General features: G+C 27.7%; 2 protein-coding genes across 7 annotated transcripts in view; one reads left to right on the plus strand and one right to left on the minus strand.

Moving 5' to 3' along the window:
• The window catches only part of Tsr1 (Tsr1 ribosome assembly factor), a 38,248-nt gene extending 19,892 nt beyond the window's left edge, over positions 1 to 18,356 (minus strand). Inside the window, exons 1-3 of one of the 2 annotated variants that reach the window (XM_075370296.1) lie at positions 18,126 to 18,356; positions 13,477 to 13,738; positions 3,993 to 4,209 (exon numbers count right to left, since the gene is read on the minus strand). In XM_075370296.1, coding sequence (XP_075226411.1) covers positions 3,993 to 4,209; positions 13,477 to 13,738; positions 18,126 to 18,243 — 597 coding nt within the window. In that variant the 5' untranslated portion in view covers positions 18,244 to 18,356. The remainder of the gene's footprint in view (positions 1 to 3,992; positions 4,210 to 13,476; positions 13,739 to 18,125) is intronic. The other variant, XM_075370295.1, reaches the window with a different exon arrangement.
• Positions 18,357 to 18,585: 229 nt separating this feature from the next.
• The window catches only part of Unc50 (Unc50 RNA binding protein), a 29,744-nt gene continuing 26,251 nt past the window's right edge, over positions 18,586 to 22,078 (plus strand). For 2 of the 5 annotated variants that reach the window (XM_075371218.1, XM_075371214.1), the window contains exons 1-2: positions 18,586 to 18,940; positions 19,828 to 19,929. In XM_075371218.1, coding sequence (XP_075227333.1) covers positions 19,841 to 19,929 — 89 coding nt within the window. In that variant the 5' untranslated portion in view covers positions 18,586 to 18,940; positions 19,828 to 19,840. Of the gene's footprint in view, positions 18,941 to 19,810; positions 19,930 to 22,078 lie in introns of all 5 variants that reach the window. The other 3 variants (XM_075371216.1, XM_075371217.1, XM_075371215.1) reach the window with 3 other exon arrangements.

Below are 22,078 nucleotides of genomic sequence, written 5' to 3' on the forward strand. Positions count from 1 at the left end.
GAAAAGAATGTGGTATATTTGTTTAAAATGATTACACAAATCACAAGTTATAAACCAAGGCAAATTTAATCTAATGCTATAAAAGTTGTGAGAACTCCACACTAAATCAGTATTGGCAAATAAAAAACAAGAGTTCTGAAAAGAAAGACTAGGGGTGGTTCCTTACAAATGATAAGAATTTAATTTTAAGTTATGAAAATTCTCAAATTACACAACAGGAGAAAGTTCATTACACAGTATTAAAAAATAATTCAAAGGAAACATTTTGGCAACTACTGTATTAGCAAAATGTGTCAAAAAAATAACAATTGTTCTACTCTATATCAGTGACAAATCAACTGTACCAATCAGACAGATCATCTATCTTTATGTAAAATCCTAAATATAAACTATTTGAGCAAAATTACACTTTACAAATAATGAAACAATATCGCTAACATTCTCAAATGATAATAAAAACTTTTAAAAGGTTTTTTCAATATTCCTAACGTGCCCATACCTATGTGAATAAGAACATATTTCCACAGGCAAATTCTAAAAATATATTATCAGTTCTTCTTGCTACATGGCCTGCCCACCACCATTTTAATTTTTTAATATTCGTCATGATATCAAGTATTTGTATTTGTTCTCCGATCCATTCACAGGTCTTTCTATCCCCGTCTGTTAATTCGTTATGTTTTAATTTCTTTATGCTTCCTGCAGCTTCTGGTAATGATGGATTGGTTAATGTCAAGTTTCACTTCCATAGGTAAGGATTGGCAGGATGCACCAATTGAAAACTTTCTTTTTAAGGTAAAAGGGGAGTTTGTTCTTGAAAATGATGTTAAGTGTCCTGAATACATGCCAAACAAGCTCATTCAAATACTTTGATTGTATTACCTTCAGTTTACATCCACTGGCAAAGATATATGTAATGTTCTACCTATTCAAGTTCTTCTCCAGAGACAAAAATCTTTCTTTCCTTGACAAACTTGTTGAACACGACCTTACCCTTTTTAAGGTTCATCTGTACATTGTATGGTTCACCAGCCATATGCAGTTACTGTATCTGTCTGTAGTTTTTCTGGTTCTTGTAAGAAGTAAACTGTCATCTGCAAATCTCAGGTGGTTTAGATAGGGGGTCATTTATTTGTATGCCCTCTTCTTCTGCTTTCTTCATTTCAGCTTTCTAAATACCTCCTTGAGGAAGGCTGAGAAGAGCATGGGTGAAATAGTGTTGGATTGTCAACATCTTTTTGTGCATCTACCTCTACTTTATGTTCATTGACACAGATGGTAGCTTTTGCTTCTTCCCTATAGCAATTATAGCAAGTTTATGTAGACTGTATTTATACATAAGGAAAAGGTGAAAGGTTAAATTTTGTGAAGTTCTGTAATGTTCAATTTTTTAATGTTTTATCAAACTTTCAATTGTATATATATATATATATATATATATATATAAATTAAATATATGCTCAAATCTAGCAATAGCAAAGCATTGCCAGGTCTGCTAGTAATCAATAATAGTCATACATATAGATGTGGGGTATACTCATCATGACTTGCTGAAAAGTCTGGATGTGATCCATTGTGCTGAAACTGCTTCTGAAGCCCACCTGTTCCTTTAGTTGTGATTCATTCAATGTTGTTTGCATTTTTTTTGCTATTATCTTGGCAAAAAACTTGTAAATAACAGACAGAAAGCATACTGGACAATAATTCTTCAGTCTTTCTGAATTCCATTCTTGTGTAGGAGAATCTTTTGGTTTTTGGGGGGTATAATTTTGTCAGTGCTGTGTGTAGTGTTTTACCACCAGCTTTCAATATCTCAACAATAATATATTACCTGTTCTTGAAGCGTTCTCATTTTTCATTGATTTTGTAGCCTGTGTTACTTCTACTAAACAGGGATCTTTAATTTTTATCGATTTTGGTCCTTGTAAAAGTTAGATTAAAATTGATCAATTTCTAATATTTCATGATGTGTTTTGTATGTGGTACAATCTTCTCGTTTTAAGCCAAAAATTTGCTTTCTTTTATTCACTAATAAATGTTTTGCTCTAATAATTCTATTACATTCTTCCAGCGTCACCTTCATTAATTTCAGGATAAACTGACATAACCCACCAGGATGGTCTAGTGGTGAACACGTTTTCCCAAATCAGCTGATTTGGAAGTCGAGAGTTCTAGCGTTCAAGTCCTAGTAAAGTCAGTTATTTTTACACAGATTTGAATAATAGATCGTGGATACCGGTGTTCTTTGGTGGTTGGGTTTCAATTACCCACACATCTCAGGAATGGTTGAACTTGAGACTGTACAGGACTAGACTTCATTTACACTCATACATATCATCCTCTGAAGTATTATCTGAAAGGTAGTTACCGGAAGCTAAACAGGAAAAAGAAAGAAGGATAAACTGACATGTTTCCTTATGGTCTTTTACTTTATTACTGGTCTTTAATATAATAGATATTCAAACTTATTAATAAAATTTCCTGAATTCTTCATTGTCTGTCATTTTTTCAATACACTAATAGTTTAAACAGAGATTTTTAATCTTGATGATGTTTGTCTGACAATGCTATAGACATCTGAATCAAGTATACTGTTGACATTCCCTTTATTGTATTTTGATATTTTTATATCCTCCAGAATCTCATAAATTCAGGTATATCACAAAGTTTTCCTGTGACTTTCATAACTTATTCTACTATACTAACTACAACTATACTTAACAAGAACCTTTCTGATAAATGTACTGATATACTGTTTCTAAATAAAATTCAAATTTTTCTAACTTTTTGTGTTTTATTCAACTTATCTTACACCATTTTATTCATAATTAAATCCTCTACAAGTTTAGTTTAAAATTTTTATATGTTTTTTACCCAGTTAACAAAGTTATTGTACATCAAAACATAAAAGTGGATTTTACCCTAATCTATTGGTTTTCACCATAGATTTCTCAAAATATGACTCTGGGACCTATTTTATTTATTTTTCAGGTCAAAAACGATAAGAAATTACTAATTCTGCTCCTTAATTAACATCCTAAAAATTTCTCACTGGAACGATCTCATTTCACCAGGGTGTCTAAAATCTGAGGAAAATCTTTCACTTGTAACTTGCAAACAAAGAATTTTAAAACATACTATTATATGAACTTTTTCCACTATTTTCAAGAGTAGATTAAGTTATGAAAGTCACAGGAGAACTTTGTGATACACTCTGTATATTTTACATTAAGAAAAAAAAACACAGAAAAAAGAATAGAAAATCTGCAATTGTACACAACCTTGGATTTAGAGAGGTATAAGCGTTACTTGCGCACTAATCCTAACGTGATAAATAAACATAAAATTTTAATTATTCTGAAGGTTACGATATCAAGCTCCATTCCTTTGGGATCTGATAGTATGACAACACCTGAAATGTATTCCGAAGTAGCACTACAAAAATCAGATGTAACTGGGAAGAAAAAATATCATCTATCAATGCCACATTTAGTTTTCTGTTTGTGATAGATCACTATGGTTAAATAATGTTGTGTGCAATGATATTAGTTGTTGATGATCTTAGCACTAGAAATATATTAAAAAATAATTTATGTACTGTAAACCATAATTAAATAAAATATTTTTAAAGAATGGAAAATTATCTATTTGAGAAGTGGGTCACAAATTTTTTTTAACACAGAGATAAGATACATATTGAACAAAAGAAGTTTTGTCTTGTAGACTGTATCACTATTCCTAAATCAGTTAACCAATTATACTACTTACCACAACATTTTGGACAAACAAGATATAAAAAATAAATTAAAAGGCCAGTCATGTAATTTAATATATTTGAGTAAAATAATATGCATAATACTATTATTGTTGATAACTGTGCAAGACAGAAAAGAGATTTTAAAAAACAAAAAAATTAAGGACAGAATAACAATTTACTATATCTAAAAAATTACAAATATGTAATAGTCTATAGAATAAACTGAATCACTAACCTTTGGCAACACCAGTTCAAGACCAACTAATGCCACAGCACAAGTAGGTAATCCTTGTGCCAAAATAGATGTTACTAACACATCTCCCCAATCATCAATGCCCAGAACAGAAACAACAAAAAGTACTGTGTCAACTGTTTTCAACACATCCAAAACATTAAACAGTTCATCTCTGTTAACCCTAACAAAAGTAAATCTTTGCCGAAATCTTGGAACACTGTAAAGTAAAAATAAATTTTAACAAAATTAATGACCACATCTTTTAACACATTCGTGACATTGTACACCCATACTGGTACATGATTCTTTTTTAAATGACGTGTACCCGTAGGGGCACACTCTGTCCATAAGTAAAGTGCATCATGTACCCAACAGATACATGTTGTCACTGGTTTCTTATAGCATTTATTTTTAGTCTGGTTATACTGTAGGTATTTAAAATCATACAACGGCATATTAGAAGTGTCATGAAAATAACTAAATACAAGTTTACAAATAACTATTTTATTCAGGTAATATTTCAAACTTTGTGTAATACAAATTCTAAATTTAATTTTTTTTAAGTTATAAAATTAAATACAGTAAATGGTTTTTGTTTACAAATTGAAATATGAAAACAAACAAAATGAAATAGTGAGAAAATTTACAAAAAACATTCAGTTTTGTGTTCATTTAGTACACATGTTTTATATTAAAACATTGAAGGCACATCGGTGGCGTGCTTGGACAGTCTTTGCAATATGTAGACACCTTTTTGGCTTTTTTTTTATGGCTTTTGTGCTAGTCTCTCTAGCCAGATTTTCATAGCAAGGCAGGTATCGTTTTCTTGTACTGTAACTGGACTCTCCCTTTTTACGAGGCAGTGGTTTTTTTAAACCTTTGTTGCCTTTATACCTCTGCTACTGCTGCAGAAACTGGCAGTATATTGGTATTGTTTTCATCATTTGTAACTGACATTAGCTCACTGAAACTCTCGGAAGCATAACATTTCCCATTTTCTTCGTCGATCTCGTCCTTCATTGAAAATAACAAAGGTGTTCACAACACTGCTTCCAGCAAGCATTTCAATGGCACTTTCTTATACCACTTGCTAGTTTTTCTAAGTGGTGTATAATATGACATCTGGTAAGAAATGTGAACACCTTTTTTAATTTTATTGTATTCAAATACAGCAGTTGGTTTGAGGATTTACTCCCCCTTCCTGTTATGTTTATCTGAAATAAGCCAAATTATCGGTACCTTCTTGTGGATCAGAACATGTCTTTTGTCAACCCATTTTATAACTTTCACACCATGTTTTCTTAAGCAAAGACCACTCCTTTTTTTCAATTTTTCTCAATCACACATGTAGGGTCTTTTACATTTACTATTCAGAGTGCCACACAAATAGGTTTTTCTTTCCAGCAGACATTCTGCCACAGAAAAACTGTTAAAGAAATTATCTACATAAAGTAATAAAGTACACACCGCCTTTCACGAAGAAGATCAGATATGAGATGCATCACAATCTTTTCTGAATGCCCACCCAAATTTCCCACTAATGTCTCCCTTTCATTATATCCTGGGAGTATATAAGGATATTCACTATATCTTGGGAGTATATAAGGATATTCAGTATATCCTGGGAGTATATCTCCCAGGATATTCAGTATATCCTGGGAGTATATCTCCCAGGATATACTTTCATTTTGAATGTGAAGTTATGTTCACTATAGGGTTTATGTAATTTCACATCATATTTATGACTTTTTTAGCATTGTATTTGCGAATTATAAGGTATCTTTACTTTTTGGAACTGCTCATTGAGTAAATATACAAGATTTTTTATTTTTGACAATCTTCCACATCAACATCTTCATTGTTATTGAACTTTAAACACTTGAGAAGAATTTCAAATCTTTGTCTTATCATAATTCTTTTTAATAACCTTGTTTTTATAAAAAGGATTATTTGACCAACACAATCTCATTTTCGGTATTGGGCATATACCCTATTACCATAATTATGACAAACATTTATTTTAATTTCTGCATTAGAACAATCAATTCTCTCTCTCATAATTGATCTATGCTTTAGTTCGGTAGTTTCCAAGGTTTTGTATGTAAATCTATTTGTTACAACATAATTATGATATCTTCAGTTAGAAATTGATTGTATATTGTCATAGGGTCTGATCGATTGAAATCATATTGTACATTTCTACCAGTGAAAGGAAATTATCTTTTAGTATACAAACAATCTCTCCCCATACACTTTCTTGTACTCTTTGGTCAGGTTGATCAGTAGCATTTACAGCCAAACCTAGGTCTTCTTGGCCATTGGATTCATGTTTTGATTCACGTAAAAACAACACAATAATCTAAAACAATACTGTTTTATAACCTCAAACACAAAAGCACTATGTACAATGTAAAAGTGTGGGCAGGAACTGCCAAATGTCTGCAAAACTAGTGGCGCACCTAGCGGCAGGCTCAGAAGAATAAGAGAGCTCATGTACCTGTGCGGGTGCATATCGCCCAGGGAGTTATCTATCATAACAAAGATGCATCGTGTAGCTGACAGGGTACATCCAAAAAAAATTATGCTTATTTCACATATATGCCATCAAATATAAACTAAAAGAGTATTTCTCTTTTCTGAAAATGAAAATTTCTGGATTTTTGTAAGTATTTGTGTAAATAACTACAGCAAAAAAAAACTGATGTATTTTGGCGGCTGTCGGGAATGTATAAAAATATATATGTATATTACAAACATGTATATCATGTTAATTTAAAATTAAGAAACTTTTCTGATATTGATGAAAAACTTCCAAAATATTTTAGTATTATTTTCATTTAATTTTTTAATCCATTTTAATTAAAAGACCTGTTTAAAGTAACTACAATTGTTTACAACTGCTAGCCAATTTACTAATCTTTTTTTACTATTTACTAATTCAATCTTTTCATGTTTTTATTTAACATAAAGGAATTTCTCTATACATGAAAAGAAATAATGGGAATAAAGTTGGTGATTATTTATTATCGTTTTGAAAAATCACATAAACAGCTGAACTAAACAATTTTTTTTATTTCTGTTATTAATTCTGATATTAATTCTCATACTTTATAAATATATCTTATGAAAGATAAATAAATCTTGTTACATTTAATTGACATGCAATCAACATTACAAAAAAAAGGAAAAATGGAATTAGTAACCCAATAACAATAATAAACACAGTTTTTGGCCACTGCAAGTTTTATTGTGTTCATAATTTAACTTTTTATGCTGAATTTTATCAGAATTTTTCCATTACCCACACTTTTTATGTTAACATTTTTGAAGTATTGCTTTTGCAGAATTCTACTTATTATTTTAGACTTATGTACATAAAAGAATATTTTAAATGATTTCTAACATTAAAAAAATAAAAGTATATATATGATAATTTATTTACAATATATTCTGACATATCAGCACACAATCTTCTGAGTTATACAATTAACACACCAGTATTGTTTAAATGTTCGCTCTGACATTCACTGAGGTTTCATTCTGTTTTAGTTACTGTGACAGTGTTGTGTTAGTGAATAAATATATAAAGAAAGTGTGTAAATGATTAGGATAACTTCTGTTATGTGTGTGGGATTTTTACTTTTAAAGAACTATGGCAAAGTTTGACTCCACTAGTTAAAAAATGTTATATTTTGCCAATAAAATTTATAAACATGATAAGAATTGCCCCTCACATCTGCTGTTGACCTGAGGACCAAGATGATCCTATTTTTTTAAGCAGAATGCTCTTCTCATAAACCCTTCCATCCTATATTTGCAGTGGTTTCATTCTGAATGAATTTGTAAAAAAAAAGTTCTGATTAAATTTTTGAATTCAACATAAAAAGTTACATAAGGAACACAATAATGAAATTATTAAATGACCTTTTCAGAATTTTGTCGAAAAAACAACCCAAGTTTTTGGGATCTAGGCTAAAAGATTGAATCATTACCATTCTAAAGAAAATAGTTTAATGTATTGTAACAATAATTGTGTACTGTGGATGAATTGCATCATGAACATAAACCTACAGAATGGAGACTGTTCAATGATCCTTTGATGACAAGTTGACAATCCCAACAAATTTCCCTCTGTGATGTGATGTTAACTAACATTAATGAGACACATTACAATATGCAAATCCTGTTAGAAAAAAAATTCACTATTAGTACTTTTAGACTATGTTGCAATTTAAAAGTTACTGTGTTATTAAATGATTTGCAGAGGCTAAATAATGCTGCTTTTTGTGCAGCTTGGACAGGAGTGGGAAAACAAATAATTGAGTCGAAAAGTTAGCATAGAGGTCATTTAAAGTGTGCAAAACGTTTTTAAATCCTCCCATCTACCATAATGTGGGTAAATTATTATTAGTCATACAAACATTCAGGGTATAATATGTTCCAAAAAATCCAATTCTTGGATTCATGCCTGATTTCTTACTAGATAATCCTGTACCATCAGTGATGAACATGGAGAATGCTTTCATCAACAAATCTGTCATGGAAATCAGGTACCAGCAACAGTAGGGTGCAAGAATGCTCACAGATTATGTTCCAGGTACCAAACACAAAAGGAAAACTACCAAATTTTATGTAGCTTGAATAGTGCCCTGCATGCATGCAAATTCTTACGTTTCTTTTAAAGTTTAACTACTTATCACAAAAAAAAGTGGGCAATAATATTAATCTTAAAAAAAATTAGTTTCAATAAGATAAATATATAAAAGTAAAAATATATATAAAACAAAAGTTTACACCAGAATCTGGCTGTAAAAAATAAATCTGTTGCCACTATAACACAGTAAACACTGAACAGTCAGTAGCATCATGTAATAAATATCACTGTACAACTACCTGCCATCCATGCTGTTAGTAAAATAATGTCAATAAACCATGGAACCTGTTATAACTTCTCTGCTGTAACTGATCTAACCTTCTAACTGTAGTGGCACGATTCATTTTTTATAAACAGAAAGACAATATCATCAAAGGAGCAGTGAAGATGGTTGTGTTTATGGTAATATATTGCAAGTGACACTTCTAAGAAAAACTAGTACCATTAATTTATAAAGGAGGACCCAAAAGAATATGATGTGGAAAAAGGGGAAAATTTAATCATGAATAATGAATTTGTTCAAAAGTTGAAACTGTGCGAGATGTCATGTGACATCTCGCACAGTTTCAACTTGCAATGACATCTCGCAAGTGATGACAGATTTAATGACAGAACTAATTTTTCATAAATTTTGATAAGAACAATTCAAACACAAACAGTGTGGCATACTATCAGTGAGTGTTGCTTCTCTACATGACAGTATGAGCTCCTCTACCTTGCAGGTTGCACTGCTCTACTTAGGCAGTTAAAGTGGAAGATTTCCAATCATCCTTCTACTGTTTGAACTTCATGCGATTAACTATAATTTCTTCATAAAGATGAAAGTCTGGCTGGCTTGCTAGCATACTGAAACTGATGGAAGTGTTCATGGATGGGTTTCAAAACTGGTCGGATGCCCAAGCAGTAAACTTCAAGGTCTGCAAAAGCTGGTGTCATAAGTGCTTGAATATAGGTAGCAATTATTTTGAGAAATAATAGCTATGTAGGTAATTTACAAATATGATAAAAGTATTTTTCCCAAATTATTTTTTTACTAGGAAACCAGAAGCAAATGATTTGAAATAACCTTCCTTGAAGTAGAAGGGATGGAGGAGAGAGAGAGAGAGAGAGAGAGAGAGAGAGAGAGAGAGAGAAAATAGTTATTACTTAGTTATACTAAGAGATTATACAAAAGAACTATGTTATTAACTGATATGGTCTAAAACTACACGAAATAGTCACTAAATTGTAAAATACAAAAATTTGTTTTAATTGTATATATTTTATATAAATGAAAATAAATAAATAAAAACAATATTTACTTTTTTATAACTTTTTTTAATTAATAAAATTCCTAAAACATATTTCTCTTCTATTTTAAAACTGAAAATTTCTTAACTTTCTTTTCCTTTACTGAAGTTATACAAACCGCTAAATTAATTTACTTCCTACAACTAGTGGCAAGCTAGTGTTTGACAGTATCAGGTCTTTGTCAGTTAGATCTAAAGTAACACCGACATCTACTCTTAAAAAGAAACCATTAGATTTAAAACAAAGCTTAACTTCCTCTTGTCTTAAAATCCACAATGATAAATTATCATTTATTATGCATATAAAAATTTTTCCTCTTGGCCATTGATGTAACTGAAACTTTGAGCAAGTGTTTACAATTGAATTATTCAATAACTGGTTGGTGACATATTTATCAAAGTCCTCTAGCTTAGTTTTACTTTCTTGGATTCTAAGATCAATAAAATTACTTCTTGATTTTGAATGGTGTAAACCTACCACATCTAGATTAGATAGCTCTTTACTCCATTTTTCTATTCTTTTCCAATTCCATATAAGTGTTTTTTTTAATGATTTATCATAATAAACACCTTTAACTTGATCATAATTTAAAATAACTTTCCCTTTATGGTCAAAAATAGCACAATTTCCCAATGAATCAAAATAACCAATGGGAATGCTGTCATTACCATCATGATGAAGACCAAATAAAGTAATACGTTGACCTTTTATAGAAGAATTCAAAAATTTAACTGCAGGGCAGCCATTTATATAATATAAAATACCAGTCCCATTAGGTTCTAATTTTCCAGCCAGCTGACCTTTTGGGTAAAAATAATTTTTAACTGATTCCCTTGGTTTAAAACAGACCCACGGGGTAGTTTTATGTACATTTCTAGATGCTTTTCCTTTTGGTAGCTTAGTCCATCCAAGATCAATAAAATATTTATCAGATAATCTATATTCAATAAATACTGATTGATGACTACTTCTTCTTTGTGATTTCTTCTCTTTATAACTTGTCATACTAGTGAAATAATATTATTTAAAAAGAACAACCATTAAAAAAATACCACAATTTGGATCATAAAAACTAAAATAATTATAAACAAAAAAACATATGGTTTATTGTTGTGGGAAGAAATTTTATGAAAAAAATTTTTTCTTAGATTTAGAACAAATTTTATTCTGTGCATTAAATTTAAAAGAATTCTGTCTAATAACTTTCTGTTTTTGTCTATAGAAAGTGGTGAATGAATATCTGTACATAAAAAATTCAAATATTGAAAATTAATATACTGAATTAAATACATCATGAACAAAACCTTTTCAATGTTAATTTTACAACTAAAAATTTATTCTTAGATATTAAATTTTTTTTGTTTACTTTTTTTTGTAATTATTCAATTTTTTTCAATTTATAAGTAATTAGTTTTCTTGTTTTAACGCTTTTAAGATGAGCAGTATAAAATTTGAAAAAGTTAAAAACCTCCACATGCAGAGCTGCATCCAGAACTAGTCTTATTTCAATTATTTTATTCAAACTATGTGTGTAGATGCCTGTCACTGACACAAAAATAATTAAAAATAAACTAATTGTACACAAGCACCTTTTTGATAAGTTATGCAAGATTTCAAAACTATATTTCAATTTTTATAATTGTAAAATAATTTTGAATTTAATTTCATCATAATTTAATTTTTATTTTATTTGTGACATCTGTATAAATACCATTTTTTAATCTATCATATACAAGTTGTTAATTTTAAACCAATTTTAACCAAAAAATTTAACAAATATTAAATTTAGATAATCAGTTATTAAATTGTACAGCATTTTAACTTTCTCTAATTACGGGTTTTTTCCTAGTAGAATCAGATTTTGAGGGTTGAACCCTAGTTTAAAGTAGTAATAAAAAGATTAAACTTTATAGCAGAATACTCTTGAATAACAGAATATTCTATAAAGAATACTCTTGAATATTCATCTATGAATTTATCACTATTAAACAAATTATATTATTAAAAAATGAGTAAGACATTTAAGTTATTTTGTTATTATAACTTATCAATTATATGTAGAAGTTTATATATTCCAGTTTTAAGTCTTATCATTTTCCCAATACCTGACAAGTTTTAACAGGACTTGAACCTGCAACCTGTATCATCACCATACAACACAGTTGATAATCAGTCTGTAATTAAAACAGTGATACGCTTCTTTATGAGTTTTGTTATAATCAAAGGAGGGAATCTCTAAAATGACAGATTTTTCAGGTAAGCTGAAAATTGTTACTAGATGATTAAATATAGTAAAAGAAAACTGTTGGCATCAACCTACTGATCCTATAGAAGTTAGGTATCCATAAAGTTTCTATCAAAGTTATCCATATATTATTCAAAATATTAAATTTAATATTAGAGACTGCCACCTTTAATAATAAAATGAGAGACTAAAAGAGACTTAAAAAAGAGACTAAAAATGAGAGACTTAATATTAAGCAGAAAGGAGGTAGTTATTTTGACAGTAATGTCAAAATAAAAAAAATTATTAAACAAAAAAAAAAAACATTAAGTTACTTGTACTAAAATAATATAATGAAAAAAACAATTCTTTCAAAGACAGCATATTTTCTCAAACGAATCAATTAATTTAACTACTAAAGCTACATATTCTTTAAAATACTCTATACACAAAAGATCTATATATCTTTATCAACAATTTCATTACTTCTGTTGAAATTTAAAGGCATATCATCGGTAAAATAATAATCATATCAATGTTTGTTTATCAACACTTTTTATTTTAAGAATTTTAATTTCAAAATTGTTTGGTATTATTAATGCAGGTAGTATTGATATAAATTATTTTTTTTTTTAAATGTGTTTTAATAATAACTACAACAGTTCTACAATGAAGATTTACATTTTCTAACTTTCATCTTCTCTTAGCTTTAAAATTCTAATTTTTACTTTTAGAAAATGAATTTTTCAAGGTAGGAAAGGGAAATTGTTAGATTTCATAATATTTTTTTCAGAAAAAACAGTACACTGCTTTTATAACTGAAGCATGCTTAGAAAGAAAATATATGTCTGTATCTTTCATGAGTTTATACTTTTATAAATTTTTCTGTTAAACATAAGATATAAATAATTAATTTTTCACTGCTTGTTTCCTACAGCCACTTACAGAGCATCATTAAAAAATAAAACTACTCTCTCTGTTACATTTATGCATAAATGATTGCTGTAGTGGGAACACTAAAATCTGTCTTTTTTTAGAAAATTGTATTAAAACCATTCAGAATGCTTTTAATGAAGATTGAAAAGTTGAAAGCTATTCAATTTTTTAATACAGTTTTTCATCAGCTTTTATTTTATTTTTATAAAACTTTATGATTTACTCAAAAGAAAAAGTTATGTCTGATAAAGTTTTCTTCTGAAAAGATTTATTATAATAAAAAAAGAACCTATATTTAAAAAAAAAATTGAAGATTACTGCCTTTTATAATAGTTGACCATTATTACGCAAGAAAATGATATAAAATAGAAATTTCTAACCTGATGTGTGTATGATTTTCAGGAGTATGCCTCAGAATAGCCTCATTATCAGCAGTTTCAAGAAGTTCAAATACTTTATCATACTGAATACTTTGACTCAGTGCCACAACAGCAACTAAATGAGGTGCATCATGGAAGCCTCTTCGTTTTTGTAAATAATCTGCACGTTTCTTATTTCTTAACTGTGCTACTTGATTACGTCTTTCTTCCTTTTTTAATAATTGTCGATTTTTTTTTGTACATGTTTTCACTGGTACCCGACCTGTAAATATTCATCACTTCGAAATGTTTATGATGGTAAAAAAGTCAGCAAAAAACCTACATAACCAACAAACTTTGTTAGTTATAGCAAAAATCCAAACAATAAAATAATAGATAAACTAGATGATTCAATGATACAAAAAAACTAAATATAACATAATTAAAAATATAGAACATATATAATGAAATTCTTAGCATGTGTAAAATAAAATTGAAATATAAGAAAACCTAAATGTAATATAACAAAACAGACTTTTTAAAAAATACATGAATTGTTTTTTCAAAAATTTATCTTTCTTCTTTTTTTAAGTATTTCTACACATCACTAGGCCAGCATTTGGTTTAATTCTAGTGCACTAAACAAATTATTAATATTATAAAATATAACAATAATAAATTATAATATATATAATTATTTATTATTATTTTATTAATAAATTAGTGTAATAAATTTCAATAAAATAACTTAATAAGTATTTAATTAATTTCTGTAAAACAGCTGAATTAAATGTAAATTTTGGTATAATTTTTACCTCATAATGTAAGAACTTAACACACAACCTGATCTGTAACAATATAAAATTTCAAATTACCAAATTTTTGAAAAGCAGAATAATTATGACCTTTGGGATACATATTTACATATTAGAAATTGGCAGCACTGATTACTGTGTGTAGAACAGATGGAACTCATGTAATTTAAATAGAAATTATACCATAATTTTATTTATGTTGATGAGCAAAAGTATTAGAATAAAAAAAAACTTCATAATTTTAAAATGGCAACCCTCTAAACATCCCCATTAGCTGTTCAGATTTTTTAAATTTTAACAAAATCAAACATACAATACTCTTTTACTGTTTATGTATTACTCTTTTAAAATAAAAAAATAAGTATATGTTAATAAGATAACTGAAATTTCTGTATTAAGACTTATTGAAACAAAAAAAAATCTATAATACAGAAAACAATTTATGCTGTTTTGAAAGAAAGAAGTGTCAAGTTCTAAAGTTTTTAATTTGCATACAATAATGAATTAATATAATGCAAGGAGAAAAATATACAAAGGAGTTTCTTAATTTAAAAATAAATTTAATACAGTAATTTATTTTATAAAATTATAAAAACACCAAAAAAGATGTAAACAATGCTAACTTTTTATTTGGTGCTATTATGAGGTCTACAAAACCAATGTGTGTACAATTGTATATATTTATAATATTAGTTTACAGTTCAAAATAAACTATGTAAAACACTAACAGAGAGAGTGATAGTGCTAGTCTAGACTTCATTAAGATGGTAGACCGCAGTCATTTTTAACTTCTTTTATAAAATATTTTTCTACGTAATTATTACCTTAAGAAGAAAGTAAAAATTTATAAAACACTACCTACTAAGTTTTAAACAAAACAGACTCGTAACAAAATATATTATAAATAATGCACTTATTTCTTTTTAAATATGAGATTTTATTTTTTCTACCAAAATAAAATTAAAAAATCATGTCAGTCTGTCAAATACAATAGTAAAATGAAAAATTGCCAGGATGTTCAGTATAAATGACCTGGAAAATAAACCTAATTGAAATTTTATACAATGTGAAAAAAATTTAAGCTATTTAAAAAAAAACATATATTGCCATTTTTATATTATATTACCATTATTTTTGTATAATCCATAAATTTATCAATATTTTATAACATTTTTTAAAGTTTTAATAAGTCTTAATAAAAGATTTCAAGTTCTCTAACATTTATTTATTTTTTATTCTGAAAATTATTTATCTATCTTTTAAATTTTTTTCTCTATTTAATTTTTATTTAAAAATACTTTATGTTTTTATAATTATTACAATGTAATAAGATCTGTAGGTACATCTGTGAATTGTGCTTTTTAAAGCGACACCTCGTAGGTTAACCTATCAGAAGAATGATTTTGTTAATCAATATTTTTATCTCATAAAGATTAAAATTACATAAATAATTATCAAGCATGGGATGTATAGTTCCTATTTTAAATGTATTAGTTACGTATCCCAAAACAAATCAGATCTCTTCTAATTTTTAATAAGCAAAACATATGCCCCAAGGATCATAACTGCAGTTCTGTTACATTGAAATTTCCTTCCGTAAAATGTTATTTGGAATTATAAGGAATAATGGGATGTACCACATATATAATAGTATGAATATCATATAATAGAGACTATGTTTGTTGATCACTAATTGGTCTTCCCCTATGATTTTATAAAACTGTTCATATCCAAAACATATCTTAATTTACAGGGATTGCTCCGGATTATGTTAAAGACTAATGAAATTATGTATTAATTGGAGAAACTAACAATGATTAACATTGAAAAAACTACTAAACTAATATGAATAGTGAAAATTAAATAAACAGGTCATATCATATAAAAAAATAGACCTTCTAAAAGGATTTTGTAAAAGAAACAGGAAACGGTACATAAAAAGATACAAATGTAAAAATAATATTACACTATAATTAAACAGATACATCCAATAAACCATTACTAATACTTTTTCAAAATGCTATAATGCTTAATTGATTAAGCAATTTTGATATCACAAAATCATTCTAGAGGAATTAGTTGTATACTGATTGATTCGTTTAAAAAAGTCATTGGTGTAGTAGTCTTGCTTAATTTGAATGATAAGAGTCATTAAAATTTATATGTGGATCTTAAGGAGTGACTTCACAATTCAGAAATTCCAGCAAGCATGACAAGGACTTAAGAAATGAGTCTGGGGCAGGTTGGCTTCAAACCAACATCAAACAGATAAACTTCCATGATAAAATAAAGAAATCTGTAAAAATACCATACATTTTGCAAATGTACCAGATAGTAAACAAAATCAAAGTATAATTTGAACTTTGGGTAATACAAATTCAATTTATGTGACTATAGAATTTGTTACATATTTTATTAATTGGAAGCTAATTATTATTTTTAAATGGATTTAAATATATATGCTTGTTAATCGGACCTTATTATTTAAAACCCATTATTTTTTATTTTTTGTTGTAACATGGAATTTAGTTATACAGTAAAATTTAATTCTATTACTATTATTTTATTTTTTTGCTGCTACAATATTAGTTTACCCAATATTATTCCAAGAATAAGCTAATCAAAGCCGCATGGCACATCATTACCACTGCTACCATGCCATAATTAAATAATTTACAACATTCCAGACCTCAAAGATTATTCATGCAAATTGAAGCTTCATTTATTGTTATATCAGTCATATCTTTATTTCTGTAAAAAGTATATTTTTTATTATTACTGAATTGTATAAAAAGTTTTCTTAAATTAAAGAAAGCAAAAACACTGTAATCAATCAAATAATGAACCATTACTGCTGTGATAATAATTTGCCACTGCCAAGTCGTGGCCAGCGGGCCAGTCACTGCGGTGTTGCTGACAATACGTAACAATGTCATTCTAGGTTACACCAAGGCATGTTTACACTACTTCCAACAACACAAATGCTGCCACTTAATGGAAAAGGTCCAGCCATTGTTTGTAGAACTAAAAATTTTAACTGTTTATGATCTTTATATATTTATTATAGTTTGTTACAGGTAATTAGTGCAATTTTAATCAGAGATTAACTGTATGTGAGTATAACCCAAGAAATAAACATGATATTAATGTTCCTTATAGCCATACTAAGAAGAGCAGCTGGTCTGTAGGGGTATTAGATTTTTTTAATATGCTTCCTAAGCATTAGAAGGTAGCTACTTTGAAAAGATTTAAACTGAAGTTATTTGACTGGCTTGCTTTATTCTTTTAATGAGTGCTTTGAGAGTGGATCTGACACTGACTCAAGCTGGTGTGGTTTTTTTTATTTGTTACTGTTTCTTTTTGTATGATATTTTCTATTCTAACCAAATGGTCCGTCCATTAATGAATAAATTGTTTTTATTAAATGTGAACATGAAGGAGATTAGAGAAGAAAGAATGTGCAAATTAAATTAAAATATTATAGAGGATTTTTACCATCTCAGATACAAAACGAATATCAAAATTGAAAGAAAATTACGATTTTACACACCCAACCACGAAATTCAAATTTTACTCGTTCATTAACTATATTTTCTTTATTACATTCTATTATATTTATTTTCTCAAGAATAAGGTAATCAAATATGTTATTCATTTATATATTTTCATGTATTCTAAACATGAAATCATACTTTTATTATCTACAACGAGGTCATTGCAATTAGATTTTTATCTAATCATTATTTTTGGGTCATGGAGTTGATGTTGAAAACTTAAGTTTAACAGAATTTTGAAGGGTGTGATCAAAAATATAATATTAATTAATAAAATACAACTACGTAAAACACTCATCACCTTTGTTGAGGTTATCAACTGATCCTTTACTTCGATGGCGCCCATGTTTATGTAACTTGTTTTGTTGTTTTAAATATCCAGGCCGATGAGTGACCTGCTGACCGTCACCTATTACCATTACCTTTTTTGATATTATCAATTAATTTAACACAATTTTCCAATTAATAAAACTTCTACCAGTAATAACCACATGTCAACTAACCATACATGAACAGCAGTAATGCCAACATATCAAAGAACTGTTGTATAATTACCCATAACTATAGTAATTTTTAAAATTGATAGCTCAATAAAAACTGACAAATACTAATCATTCGGAATAATTAACCGAAAATTTTAATTTTTTTTAAATACTGTAATGAGTTATTGCTCCCTCTTCAATAACTATGTTCGATTTCGGAAAAGTTTTTGAAGTTATTGGTAGTGCATGAACGATCATATGTTTTTCATAAAAGTTAGACGTAAACGATAAATTTATTGAGGTTATGTGTGGAATTTGAGGATTGCTGGAGTATAATGATTGTACTTTGTACTTCATATTGCGGCGGTTCTTATTAGTATTTCCTAACACTTAATATTTATATTAAACTTTTAGTTTTCTATTAATAACTAAAATTTCGGTGATTGTTTTTAATGAAGAAGTTAGTATTTCTATATGCAGTAGTAACTTTAAACCTAACTTCTTTACTGTATCTAATTGATTTTGTGTTTGTGAAATAAATTTTATTTAAGATATTTGCAAACATATTACAATTTTGGATTCATATTTTGAGTATGTTTTAATTTTGTATAAAGACTGATGTATTTCTGCATGTGTAAGTATTTGTTATATAAGATGAGACTTATGTTCAAACGTTATCATTATTTTACAAAATAAAAAATCAGTTTAAAATCAAATAATGTAAAATGCAATTTAAAAAAAAGAAATGAAGGGATCAGTAGATGAATTATTATTACGTTTTTATGAAGTAAAAACCTTTCTTTATGTTCTGCAGTTTGAAAGTGCAGTTTCTTAAACAATTACTTTGAAATTTTCAAAATATTACTTCAAGTTTGTACTCTACTATTGTAATTATAATGTAACATTTGTACTTTTACTATTGTATACTTAAATATTTTTAATTTTTATATGAAATTGTGGATATAAATTGAATTAAATTATGTTATAGTTATATTTTACTCAAGTGCTAAGTATGTAGAATTTTCTTCATACTGATTTTTACATTAGATGATGTATGACGATTCATAAAGATGATAGCTAGACATTACAGATTAAATTATTGACATTTTTTTACTTTATTTTAAAATACTACTTTTGCTATAGAGGATTAAGGAATTATAATTCAGATATTCTTCCTCATTTTTCATATTTATTTTAATTGTTGGTCTAAAAATGTTTGTAATTTTAATTTTTTTGAAAAGCTGCTGTGTTTTTCAGGGTAATTTTAACCTAGCAAGGAATTTATTTACCATCTTTAGTAACTGATGAATGCTACTTTTAATATAACAAAATTATGTTAATAATTGTAATGTAATATAAAGTGAGCTTTATATTATCATAAGTGAGCTGTTGAAACAAATCTAAATGAAAAGAAACTTAGGGAAAATGAATAAATTTAAGTTTTTGTTTAGGAGTTTTATTCAATGACAATTCTCAATTCATTTTTTTGTACTTTGTTATATAGGTTTATTTTTTTAACAGATAGTATGCAGATATGGTAATTCAGAGTGGAGAATCAAGTTTTGGAAGAGATTCAGTCACTAGAGCAACTTCACCATTTTTGCCTCCACCTGTTACACATAGGTAAATTATTTTTATATTGACAGTCTAAAATAAATTAATATAATTAGTTTATGATTTTAAGGGATCGTGTTCCTCATTTATGTCATTCTGTAATGAATATCTTCTTTTCAATTGTGTCAAATATTTTTAATTAAGGCAATTGGGAAACATCCAACAACCTTTCTATCACCGAAACCATCAATCACAATTCCCATAAACTTTATTATTTTTTTTATACAGGCTACTTTAAATCTATGTTACTAATTGCAGACTCTGTTATTCTTAAATTTACAATTCAGCAATCAAATTAAAATTACATTTTCAGTATCACCAGCAAAAATAGAAAGGTAATTTATTATAGACCTTATTTGAGTCAGTTTTCTTTTTACAATGCTATATCTTCTGTTCCTTTCAGACCAGTAGGCACTATCATTTATATTACAGATACAATTATTTTAGATTCAATTTTATCATACTGATTTTTTTATTATTTAATCTTTATTTTTAATGATCATAACCTATACTTTAAATATATCCTATATTTTTATCTTAATTTGTTTGCATACTGTTTCTGCTTCATTTAAAATTATATATTTCTTATTTTTTGTAATATTCTTAGAAAATAATTCTTGTTTAACTTCTTTTCTATCATTATATTTAGTTATGTCATATTTTTATGGAAGGGATCCTCCCTCAATTTCAAAATTCATAATTTCCTAGATTTCTACTTTGTGTACTTGCATTTTCATTTGTTTTAACGTATGATTATCTTCCTTTAAATTTTACATAATCTTTGTGTAATTTATAATCAATCTATTTTTGTATTGATTTTATGCATATAAGTGCACTATGATTCATTAATTTATTCTTTATTTGTAATTGTTTTCATCTATAATTTATTAGTCATTCCAGATTGATAAATTATTTTATTTTATGTATAAATCAGAATGCCCATTTATTTGTTTATATGTAGGTATGTTAGTTTTGTCTTCGCTTAAAACTCAAGAACTGCTGGGCTGATCTGAATTATCCTTTTACTAACATTTTTATTAAAATTTGAGCACATTTTCAGACATAAATTTATCCACATATTTATTGGTGACCAGTCAAACGTTTTTGTGATATTTAAGTTTTGGTAGTACTTTAAGTCTATAATTAAATAATATTCTGTGAGCTATATGGATCCTGAAAGTGAAGTTTAGAAAAAAGACTGAATTATGTTTAGGCATTACATTTATCAAAATTGGGCTTATAATTCTTGAGATATTAGCTGTTTAATAAAAATATTGTACTGTGATTCTAATAGATATGTGTGTGGTTGATGTAATTTTTTATAGCAGTACCTGTCTAGTATAATATGTATACATATATATATATATATATATATATATATATATATATATAATTAAAGTTACGACTGTAAATAATTATTAAGGTATGTTTTATTTTCATGTTATCCTTGTGTTTTGTACACTAAAGCAAAAGGGTTTTTAATTTATTTGCCGTATTTGTTTCAAATTGTATCCATTATTTTCATTTAGCATTTTTATGAAATTATGCATGAATAATTTAACCTGCTTTAATGAAATTCAAGGAACAAACTTTTAACTAAACGTAACAGGTTATTTAATTAAAATCTTAGAGGTGTCTACCAGATTACAAAGAAAGCTGAGAAATACTTACATTGGTTCATCTGCTCTTCATAGAAAATTTATTTTTGGCATGTCTTGCTCAAAATGCACTTTAAAAAAAGAAGGTAAGAACTTAGAAAATTTAAGCTACTACTCGTTTAATAAAACTATTTATTTACAAACTCAGGATGCATTTTACCAAAATTTTCAACTGATGAAAATTAAAAGAAATAGAAATCTATCTATACAACTTTCACTGAAACCTTTTAAAAATTTCAATATTGTTTTTTGGGTGATTATCATGCTGTGGATTAATTTTAATAAAAAATTTCATGGACAAAATTAGAAAAAAAATCAGATGGGGCTGTATCGGGGGGCGCATGGTCATTGGTTTAACGTGAAATGTTACAGACCTTGGATGAAGTTCCTTCGAGCTACAGACCAACCAGCTTACCTGTAGAGTTAAATGGGAGAGCCACCATTGTATTTTTGAACAAAACTGAAAGTCTCCATTGGAAAATTTTAGTTCCTTCATTTGG

This window comes from Lycorma delicatula, chromosome 7 (assembly GCF_047948215.1).
Source record: "Lycorma delicatula isolate Av1 chromosome 7, ASM4794821v1, whole genome shotgun sequence".
In the NCBI taxonomy this organism is placed as follows: Eukaryota; Metazoa; Arthropoda; class Insecta; order Hemiptera; family Fulgoridae; genus Lycorma; species Lycorma delicatula.